The following is an 11,631-nucleotide window of genomic DNA, read 5'->3' as shown; positions in this document are numbered from 1 at the left end:
CATCTAACTTTCGGGCAGTTAGCTTCCCGATGTCCCTGTACGTTACATTCTCGGCATATGTATTTGGGACAGTTCCGCATGATGTGGTCGGTTTCTAGACAAAGATTGCATTCCCTGGTTTGTCCATTATGCTTTATCATCATATGTATATCGTTCACCGTAATTGCATATGGAAGGCGCTTGGATTTAGCGGGTAGTTCTAACCGTATGTAACGGATTCCATTCTCGATGTTGGGGAATTCCTTTATGTGTTGTAGTGCCACTGTCCTTTAAGTTTGCAACCAAATTTGAGCAGTTTCTCGGAGGGTTCCTCGTCGTCAATAAACGAGGGTACGCCAAATACACTAACAGTTAATAGTGATTTCGACACTCCATACACGTTGCAAGTCCCACCATTGATTATAAGTCCTGTTTCTATGAGTAAATCTGCATCCTCCCTGTTTCGTAGAGTAATTGTCCAATATCCCCCAGATTTCACACAACTTAATACCTTGTCATTTCCGATATCCCCAATGATTGCCTTCACCAAATCATTGACTTCGTATCCTCGGTCCGACACTTTAACACTACACTCCTTTAACTCACCCATCTTTTGGCGTTTCGCGGAATCCATCACAGTGTAAAGTGAGGCGAACGAACGCCTATAGGCGTCGTTGCCGAATGTCAAACGCTTAAAAGTGAAACAAATTCTTCGTAATTGGTGATATAATGATATAGAATACTCATGCGGGTAGTCCTCAATATGTTCTCTTCCGAAATATCGTTCACAATATGTAGTTAACAGGAAATATACTGAAAGATATTGAGACGTTGAAAAAGGTTGTCTATACGACCTTACAGCTATATCTTATCTTCCGAATCGAATATATTAATACATTGTTTTTATGTATTAGAATTTTATACATATATATGTAAAATATAGATTAACATAGTATATATTAAATCCATTCATGTATAATATATATATATTAAATCCACTCATCATAACCTACCACACAAGTAGCCTGCATTTCACCTCTTGTAATGTCTACGGCCACACCACGTTGACTATACCGGTTCTCGTCCGATCACCGAAGTCAAGCAACGTAGAGCGCAGTCAGTACTTGGATGGATGACCGCCTGGGAATACTGGGTGCCGTAGGCTTTTATTTTCATAATTGATAACACTATGTTGCCACGACGATGAAAAATTGAAATGGCCTACATTGACCTCTTGTTATGTCTACGGCCATATCACGTTGACTATACCGGTTCTCGTCCGATCACCGAAGTCAAGCAACGTAGAGCGCAGTCAGGTACTTGGATGGGCGACCCGCCTGGGAATACTGGGTGCCGTAGATCTGTAGATTGTCAGTTGGCTTTCGTGGAGTGCGGACGTGTTTTTCGCTCTCGCTCTCCATCTGATACAGCTACTTTCTTACCTTACTGTACTGTGTTATACTTCCCGCTAGGCGGGTGTGTGCGTTTGTCGTATATAGTTATCGTATATCGTTTTAAGTTTAAACCTGTCTTTAGTTTGTTTTTGTTACTCCTCTGTGGCATAGCCACCTTCGGTATCATGGCATCGCGCCGTGATTCGAAAATTGTTAAGTTGACCTTCACCGGTGAACAAGCGGTTCCACCGGTGCAAGTTTTTAGTATTTTAAAGAGTAAGGGTGTTGTTGTGCCTGGAGAGGTTGATGCTTTACAAGCTCTCCAGGGTCGTAATACGTACGATTTACGTTTTACCAGTGACGTGGCCCGTCAGAAAGGTGTCACGTCGCTGAGTAACGTCGAGGGGATGACAGTTACTCCATACGAGCGATCCGTATGGGTAACTATCATCCACGTAGGACTAGAGGTGCGGCAGGAACTTGTCGTAACGGTTTTGGGTCGGTTCGGGGCTGTCAAGGCTGCCAAAATGTGCTCCTATGCACAAGCCCCTGGGGTGTTGAACGGGCACCGACAGGTTCGGATCGACCTGAAACAGGACATTCCCTCCTTCCTGTTTATAGCAGGGCATAAAGCCCACGTGCGGTATCCCGGTCAGCCCCGTACCTGCTTCAGGTGTGGGGAGACCGGGCACGAAGCCAAGGGCTGCCCAAACAAGAAATGTGGGCGCTGCCTTCGTCTTGGGCATGATAGCACCGCTTGCCCAAACGAGGTTGTGTGCTCACTATGTGGGAAGGAGGGACATGTCCCTCGAGCTTGTCCCTCCTCTTATGTCTCTAGGACTAAGAGTGGGGGTAAGTCAAGTTCCGACGCACCTACTACTTCACGAGAGGAGGGGGAATCTGGTGGGATTTTACCCTCCCCTGCACCTGGTTCACCCTCCCCCGTCGTTGCAGACCCCAACCCCGTGCCCGCACCGAGAAAGTCTCCACCAGCTTCCCCCATCAACTCGTCCAGTTCCGTCCCCAGTCCGCCGCCGGTATCGCCAGATCCGGAGGCTTTGTCTGACGGAGAATCGGTGGTCATCTATTCTCCGGAGGTTCTGTCTGACAGCGACTCCGGAGACTCGGTGATCGTAGAGCCGAAACGTGCCACCGGGACGAGCTGGTACGACGAGATGGGAGAACCCTCTCTAAAAAGGTCGGCCTCAAGCGACGACTCAGACGACGATATGTCGTCTAGAGCTCGCTTGAAGCTTACAGAATCGTCGTCGGCGTAGTTTTGCCTCATTGCCCTCTCATGGCCCATACATTTTCAGTTGCAACTTTCAACGTGAATGGCATGAGGGATCATCGCAAGCGCAGTCGCATTTTCCAGTATTGTAAATCAATGGAGGTCGACTGCGTTTGCCTGCAAGAAACACATATTTTGGAAGAAGATGTCCCTCTATGGGCTTATGAGTGGGGTGGTGAGCTGCATGCTTCGTTTGGTTCGTCTTCATCCTGTGGCACTGTCATCCTTCTGTCAGCTCGTCAGGCGGGTTGTGCCACTAGGGTGGAGACGGATCACGAGGGCCGATTGGTTTGCATTCTATTCAAGTATCCACAGGGTAACATCGCCATTTGCAATGTGTATGCTCCCAATCGGCCTTCTGCTAGACGAGATTTTTTTAACACGCTGCCTTCCTTTGTTCCTGGTAGTGCGCCGTGTGTCATGGTCGGAGACTTTAACTGTGTCCCAGACTCGGGTCTTGACAGACTCGGAACTTCTGTGTCTGCAAGTCCCGACGCTGGGATCACAGAATTGGACAGATTCACTTCGGCACACCTTTTAGCCGATGTCTGGAGGCATATGCACCAGTGTAGTACGGTGTATACGTGGGTGAGGCCTAACGGAGATGCCTCCAGGATAGATCGAGTGTATGCGCCCGTAAGTTTTACATTTTCGGGTTGCGAGACGCTCAGCTGTCCGCTCTCTGACCATGACACTGTAGTAGCACGTTTTGTTTTGCCTTCCATTTTCCCCATCGGGCGGGGCCTATGGAAGCTTAACTGTCGGATTCTTGGCGAGGCAGAGTTCCGCCAGGGTTTCGAGACCAGGTACAAAGGATGGCAAACATTGAAGCCGGCCTTTGCTTCTACATCCCAATGGTGGGATGAGGTCAAGTTGCGCATCAAACGCTACGCAATTCAGTATTGCGTGACCCGCGCACGGCGTCGAAGAGAAAAATTCTCCAAGCTGTGCGCGGAGGTGAAGTTTGGCGACCCTTCGGCAGTCATCGCTTTGCAGACTTATCTCGATGAAAAGTACCACGGTGCCCGCGTCAGGGCCCGTGTCGAAGCGGTGGAAGCCGAGGAGCGCCCTTCACTGAGGTTTTACCAGTCCGTTAGCTCATCGGCAGGTGACAGACGCGTCCCGTCTGTACGCGCTACTGATGGGACCGTGGTTAGTGACCCTCACGGCATTGTCCGCGTATATAAAGAGTACTATTCGAGTTTGTTTACGCGTGGCAATGTCGACTTGTCGGCACAGGCTGATTTATTGAGGGGATTCTCAAAAACCGTTCCCCACGATGTCAATGATATTTTGGGGGCGAAATAACCACTGTTGAGCTTTGGAAGGCGCTTTCGAAGATGAAGAATGGCAAGTCCCCGGGTTCGGACGGGCTTCCGAGGGAGTTCTACCGAACCTTCTGGGCAATAATAGGACCCGACATCAGAGCCGTCTTCGAGGACGCCTTCCAAAACGGACTGTTAAACCAAAGTCAACGTCTGGGCATGATTACTTTGCTGCCCAAGTCTGGGGACCCCTTGGATCCCCGTAACAAGCGTCCGATCACCTTGTTAGATGTGGACTACAAGTTGCTGGCTAAGGCTTTGTGCAACCGCCTTGCACTGGCTATGCCGCATCTTGTGGGTGATCTCCAGACTTGTGCAGTGAAGGGTCATTGCATCCAGCAGAACTTGTGGTTGATGCGCGACTTGACCGACTTTGTTATTGAGCGTGATCTGCCATGTGCATTGGTGTCTCTGGACCAGCAGAAGGCCTTTGACATGGTGGATCGCGGTTTTTTAATGAATGTATTGGAGACGTTTCAGTTGCACCCAAATTTTCGTAAATGGATTTCTGTTTTGTATCAGGAAAGTTTCAGTTCTGTTATCGTAAATGGGTTTTGTTCGGAGGTTTTTAACGTAGAGAGGGGGGTGCGCCAGGGGTGCCCTCTGTCTCCATTACTTTATGTTTTGTTTAGCGAGTCCCTCTCTCGTCTTTTGGAAAGGGACTCCAGACTTGTTCCATTCGTTGTGCCAGGGGGTGCCAAAGTGAAATGCGCTCAATATGCAGATGACGTGACATGTGTTGTTTCGAGTCTGGGCTCCTTTCGCGCACTCTCGCAGGATTTATCTATTTTTGAGAGAGCTACCGGGGCGAAGTTGAATCCAGAAAAGACAAAGGGCCTTCGTCTTGGTAGCTGGAGATACAGAGACTTACCATTCGGTGCGTCGTGGTCGGATCAGAATATCAAAATTAATGGTATATGGTTCGGCTACGATGCACCTGGTGATGTCACCTGGAGCGAGAGGGCTGAGGTATTTGCGAGCAGGCTCGAAACCTTTGGCACCCGCTGGCTTTCGATCCTAGGGAAAGTCACCGTAGTTAATCGTTTTGTTTCGCCCATCTTGTGGTACCCGGGCGCGGTGTATCCAATTCCGCGTCGCGTCTTAGTGCGGTTGGAGAGAGCGATATTTTCATTTATTTGGTCGGGTGGTACAGAGCTTGTCAAAAGGGCGGTAATGTACCAAAAACTGGAGAAGGGTGGGTTAGGGGTGGTTCATCTGGGAAGTAAGTTAACTTGTTTCTTATTTAAGCAGTTGTTTGTAGCGGTAACTGACCCAGGGTTGCCTTGTTCATATTTTGTACGTTTTTGGGGCGGTTTGCACCTGCGTCGATGGGTCCCGGCGCTGTTTAGCAACAGAGAACCGCATAGTAGTACTCCAAACAGGGTGGTGCGTGTCATTTGCTCCGCTCTGATTGAGTTGCCCCCTGTTGACCTGTCACAGCCGGCCCTCGTTCACAGTTCGTTGCGGGATAGGGCCTTGAATGCAATTTTTGTACAGGGACGTCATCCTGTCGAAGTATGGCGTTCGGTGCATTCAAGGCTGAATGGTTGCAGGCTCCGTGACCTTGCATGGAGAATTGCACACGGTGCCTTGGTGACCAATCTGAAAAGGTATCACTGGCGATTGGGTTATGGACTGTGCCCGAGGACCGGCTGTGACAGCTTAGAGAGTACTGCCCATGATTTATAATTTAATACATATATATGTGAAATATAGATTAACATAATATATATTAAATACATTCATGTATAATATATATATTAAATTCTAATATATATAAAAACAAACGAGTTATTTATAAATATATTCGATTTTCAAATCGCTTTCCTTGTGGCAAGACAATGTAGGCCATTTCAATTTCTCATCGTCGTGGCACATAGTGTTATCAATTATGAAATCGTGATGTGGCCGTAGACATTACAAGAGGTGAAATGGAGGCTAGTTGTTTGGTAGGTTATGATCAGTGGATTTAATATATATATTATACATGAATGGATTTAATATATATTATGTTAATCTATATCATCAACTTTGGAAAGTATGCCGGCCAAACCTTCAAATGGCTTCTGGAAAATGATGTTGGATGGGTTGTGTTCATTCTGTCAGAATTCAAGCGAACTGGGGAAACCATCCCATTGCTCAAGTGGCAGAAAGAAAGACTATGGGACCTGGCTGAACAGTTTCCGGAGGTAATGGTGCTGATTGACAGACGCTTGAAGGTAAAGGAATAAAGAGTCAACAAAATATTGTGTACAATGTATGACGTTCAAGTTCTTATATTTGACTGCTAGCACTACACAAAAAATGTAGCAGTCTAAGCAATGTAGCGAATTTAAGTAGCATTTTGCAATGTCATGTCATTTAATTTATTCTCTGGTAACCTGTTATTATCATTTTGCTCTCCTCTTTTCCTTTCATGACAGTTGATTTCCTTTTCTGTGTAGTTTAGAGAGTACTTAAACTGTTGACAGAAAATAAATTGCCCCTTAAGTTTCCCTTGAGGATATTTCCTAGGAATCATCGCAGGTGGCATTGTCCGAGTGCTCCCAGACATACCTGCGAACCCCCCCCCCCCCAGAATAAAATACTCCAGCGGTCCAACCCCCACCAGACTCGCCTGCATTACATTAATATGCACAAATAAATTGGTACTGGCTGCACTGGAAGTAAGTACCGTGTAGAATGTAGACCTGTTTAACGACACATCAGCACGTGTGTTATAAAGTGTCTTTCAATTTCTAATATTGTTCAAGTGCCCCAATTAGTTGCCTCCTACCACAGGCAGGGTATATTCTGGGCATATTCTGATAAGCCAATCAGAACTAATGGCCTATGCCTCTTTCATTCTTTGATTGCAGAAGCAGGAACAAGAGAAGGCTCAGGCCAGTGCAGAATCTGATCCGTTTGCACAAGACTATCTGGAAGATGCTGATCTGCTGGCTGCTGCAGGTATGATAATTTTATTTTGTGAATTTTATTTATTTATTTATTGAATTTTTAAATATTTTATTTATTTATTTTTATTCATACAACTCTTATTTAAGCACTCCTGTTAGGACATTAGGTTTAATAAGTCAGAGGCCTGACTTGATTTGCCATTGGCCAGGTGTAACTTGAGAGGACACAGCAATTTTTTCCTGGAACGCTAGCTCAAATGTGGATAAATTTAGCAATCAGAAGCTGATAATGCCTTACACTCCACCTCTATCCAACACAATGTTACGCAATTGTCTGTCGGGGAGGTAATATGTGTAACCTACTGAACACAGAGTCCGCCATTAATTATAGCTGATAATATAATAGCCAGTGATATTGTGGACTCCGCGCGCATGGCAATGGATGCCTCAGCTTCTATCTGATGAGCTACAGCAGCACATAGATGGCTTACCCGGACTCCACCAGGGGCCCTAAGGCGCTGTCACACTTCTACTTGAATGCATAAAACACTTGTCTTATTATTGTCTTTTCAGAGAATGTTCTCCAACAGTCAGAGGTTGCTGTATTAACAGAAATAACCACAGTTGAGAAACTTGTTACACCATCAGCTGCGGCCACAAGGAGCTCAGACGACTTTGCATCTTCATCCGCTGCTCAAGCATCTTCCTCGCCAGGAGAAGCTATTCTTCTGGAGGGCTGGCAGACGTTCTGGGATGATCCCCCCAACATGTGCAGGGCATCTGCGCTCCAAACATCAAATGGATCAAAGGTGATGATCAGTTTGGAATTTTTCAGCCCGCGAAGCCATATCAGAATGCCAAGGGTGAGTTGGTGCAGCGCAAGGTGTTCAAGGACAAAATACAGTTCAAACCCCGCCTGTCCCAACATCAATCAAGGGATTACTACCAAACATGCTGTCCTTCTTCACAACACCTGTTGTCTTCTGGAGGCATGTTGGTGTCTTGGAAGTTAAAATAAGGTGTCCAAACCCCAACTGCCCTGCCCCACCTGTGGTTTTGGTAACTACGCCAGGCAAGTATGTGGCCTCAGTTACCATTACACTTTGCTGACAGAGCGATTGCAGTGTATCCATTGCATGAAGCAGCGTAAGGCAATTGGAGAGAATGTGGACCCTGACACTGATGAAGAGGAGACAACACAACAGCAGCAGTACAGGTGGCATGCATACAGTCCACATATCTTACTGTCCCTTGCACCGGCTGTTCGAAGCATGTTCCCTGCAGTTATTTGTGGAAAGAGGGCAATTGATAAGAGTGTAGTTACCCTTCTCAGTGACAGACTCAATGCTGTGTCCATGGCCAAGGTCCACAGGCTGATACAACAGGGCCATGATGAGTGGTATGCTGGAAGGAGGGACCTGTATCAGACTCTCTTGTACCAGGCCCATACAGCCAGCACTGCCTCTCAGCAAGGGATCTTGTCCTATTTGAAACCTCCAGGCAGCTACACTCCACCACTCCCTCAGACTCCCGTACCCTCTGCCAGAGTGCTGCGCCGGGCCCATTTGGAGATGGAGAGGATGCCGGACTACAGAGCCTCCATTCTCAGTGTCACTGGAGAAATCCTGTGCATTGATGGGACTAAACAGGTAACTTCTTTTTAAAGTATGTGCTTAACGGTTTGTCAACAAAAAATTCCATTATGGTAGTGTGTTGGTTCCAGCTCTGCTTATCTTCTTTTGTGGACAAGGTAAACGGTTCATACCGATGGAGTATAATGATCACATATATGCATAAGCTGCTAAGCCACAAAACTCCATTCAGTGTTTATATGCTTAAATGTAGCTATTGCTTAGTCCCATCCATGTGTGCTGCACAAGTGCTTTCTGTGATGTCTGACCATATAACTGTATTTGTGCGAATTTGCAATGGTGACACCAATCCGGCACTGGTACAGATAAAGAAAGCAACAGTTTTATGTAAGAATCGCATTAAAAGGCCATGCTGGACTGAAACTTGCCTATAAAGAGGCAGGCAATAATTACAACATCTTAGTTTTTAGGTGTATTTTTGCGTATATAGCCATTGATCGCCTTTTTCCTCCCAAGGCAGATTATGTTGTCAATTTTAAACTGCTTAGGTGTTTTTTGTTGCACTGCATTGCTATAGTTGTGACTCGTCTGCTAACTCATTCTTTCCTCGCACAGCATGAATCTGGAACAAACAGGCCTTCTTCAACTGTCCTTGCCTCCCCTTTTAACGATCTTCAGAAATTACATATCAACAAACTGGATTTAACTCTCTTATCTCTCTTCCTTTAGCTTTTAATTTTTCTCTTCTCTCCTTCATGTCAGGAGGTTGTTGATGGTTCATTTCATATAGCAGTTGGGGGGGGGGGGTCTCACCCTTCCCCATTGAACATCTCCCACATTGCTTGAAATATTAACTCTGTTAATGTTATTTGTTACAGATCCTAAAGAAAATACGCGGTGATGGCCAGGGTACCATGCAGTATGTGACAAGCGTTCTGAATGAGTGGGGTCAGTTCCTGACGACGGTAGTGGTTGCATCTGAATCAGAAGGAAGCTACGAAAGAATGGCAAGTGGACTGGTGGCACGTTTCAAGCGGGCTAATGCTCCTGCCCCGAAGATTCTTTACGCAGACAACAACTGCTGTAGGTGGGTAAAATGCCTTCGTGGAATGAAACTCCTGACTGTGATGCACCCATTCACACATACTGTGTCATTAGGCATGTTTGGCTACTGCCATACCAGCTGTTGCATTGGATGTCACACTGGGTGCTATATGGGGTTGTCGTAAGTGGTGACTAAAGGGGAGATATTACAACTCAAACCACCCTAAAACCTAATGCAACCCAGTCTACAGTGTCCCCGCAGACTGGAAATTCAGTTATTACACTCATGGCATTCTACATCGTCCTGATATATTTTATTCAGGTTGTATGTCAGTCCACAAAGACATTTTAGAATAAGATAAAATGTTGGTTAATTAAAATAAAGAATTAATATATGTACAGAAATGAAATTGCCCAGGATAAAGAAATGTTCTGAATGATCTGTAATTTTTTTTTCTGTTCTAGAGATGGTGGGACTTCGTGGCTCGAATCCTTATTTCAAGACTGGACAGACGAGGGAATGGTGGTGCGCCTAGATATCAGACACTGGCTCCATCGATGGGACACAGTAGTGATTAAACAAACACACTCCAAGTATGGTATGTTTATGTCTGCACTCGCCGGAGCCATCCTAGCCTACAATAAAGAGGACATGCTGCTGCTGGTCCGGGCAATTCGTAACGGCAATGAGATTTATTCCCAGTACTCAGATGAACAGATGCTGCCTTTTGTGAAGCCACACCAGCTGAAGTCGTATGTTCGACGCATAACCCGAGGGGTAGAGGTAAGCTGCTTTTATAGTGCATGGATAAACAGTGTCCATAACAAAGCTGAAGGAGGGCAGTGTCACCTGATATGCAATTGATACTGACATCGTAAATGACATCATAAATCTAAAGTGGCAATCTTTTCTTTTGTTTACATTGTCATTAGAATTAGACCAGTGAGTCTTGATCTGAATTATCTTTAAGGCTTTTTTTTTTTTATTTGAACATTTATTATTTTGCAGGAGAGTGCATGTGCCATAGAGGCCATTTTGCAGGAGTTTAAGGGACCAGCTGGCCTGGATATTGATGGCATACCTCTGTTCAAGTCCACAGAAGCAGTTGATGCTCAATGGGCGACGGCCAGTAAACATCTTAGTTGTATGCAGGTGAGCTCATTGTTTATAGGTACAAAACAGTCATCAGTTGTTGGTGATGCAAGAAAGTTGCACCAAAAGGAGAGACCAAAGGTTGCCAGAGGTCAATCTCTTGATTGATCAACATGCTCCTCCCTCCCAGAGGGTGAAGAAGGGGAGGGGGAGTTCTACTGACTGAGCTAATCTGATAAAAAATATTCAAATATCACAAATAATAAGAAATCATTTATTAGTGAAATCATTCATTCTTTTTATTTTCAGGACCCACCTAACATTTCACTCTACGTCACTACTAGAGAGGTGACTCTAAATGGCATCCAGTTGAACAAGTACAGGTGTCGGAGAGGAAGCAACTCGTTGGAGGGCCTACATGCTCACATGGTGAATGCAGTCCCATCACAGAGGTGTGGCATTATGCCTTTCCAGGTAAGAAAAAACCTTGTAGCATTCTAGATTACTGTCAGTCAATGCCAGTCATGTGAATCTAGCTATTGTTAGATTCAGCTATTTATGCAGCAGCAGTGCTAAAATTATGTGTGACATACTTGACAATTTGTTTCCCAAATCACATTGTGCTGTCCTCGCGCTAATAAACTGAGGGCGCTATACAGCCAGACAACCATTTCCCCTCAAGCCCCAAAATAAAGATAAACCGTGACAAGATCATGGACGTTTGACACAGTTTAATAAGTTGATGAATGAGTGAGAAGACGGTAAAACTGAAAAATCTATGTCTAAATAACAAGGTGAGAATAATGAACATGTTATAAAAACAAGGCTAGATAACATATGCCACAAGAAGGTGACATTCCTGACTAAAGATAAAGTGAAATTAACATAGGCAAGGTGAACAAATACTGTATGTCTGACTTGTGGTTATCCGAAAACTGTACACTATATATACTACAATGACAACGTAGGGAACACATAATACGTAACTGAAAACAATGAGTAAACAATGGTCTAAC

The 11,631-nt window shown here is 45.3% G+C and overlaps 1 protein-coding gene and 2 pseudogenes across 1 annotated transcript; all 3 read left to right on the top strand.

Moving 5' to 3' along the window:
* The first annotated feature begins 1,025 nt into the window (after positions 1-1,025).
* On the top strand, positions 1,026-1,144 carry LOC139956951 (5S ribosomal RNA; annotated as a pseudogene).
* Positions 1,145-1,220: 76 nt separating this feature from the next.
* Positions 1,221-1,341, top strand: LOC139957130 (5S ribosomal RNA; annotated as a pseudogene).
* A 6,183-nt stretch (positions 1,342-7,524) lies between these two features.
* LOC139984273 (uncharacterized) lies at positions 7,525-11,381 on the top strand. The gene is made up of 5 exons (XM_071998115.1): positions 7,525-8,535; positions 9,357-9,565; positions 9,988-10,306; positions 10,532-10,675; positions 10,925-11,381. The coding sequence occupies exons 1-5, from the start codon at positions 8,023-8,025 to the stop codon at positions 11,114-11,116; spliced, it is 1,377 nt and encodes a 458-aa protein (XP_071854216.1). The 5' UTR covers positions 7,525-8,022; the 3' UTR covers positions 11,117-11,381.
* The last annotated feature ends 250 nt before the right edge of the window (positions 11,382-11,631 follow it).

Source organism: Apostichopus japonicus, chromosome 17 (assembly GCF_037975245.1).
Source record: "Apostichopus japonicus isolate 1M-3 chromosome 17, ASM3797524v1, whole genome shotgun sequence".
NCBI classification, from domain to species: domain Eukaryota; kingdom Metazoa; phylum Echinodermata; class Holothuroidea; order Aspidochirotida; family Stichopodidae; genus Apostichopus; species Apostichopus japonicus.
The sequence above is the reverse complement of the archived record's forward strand: the minus strand, read 5'-3'. Positions and strand labels throughout refer to the sequence as shown.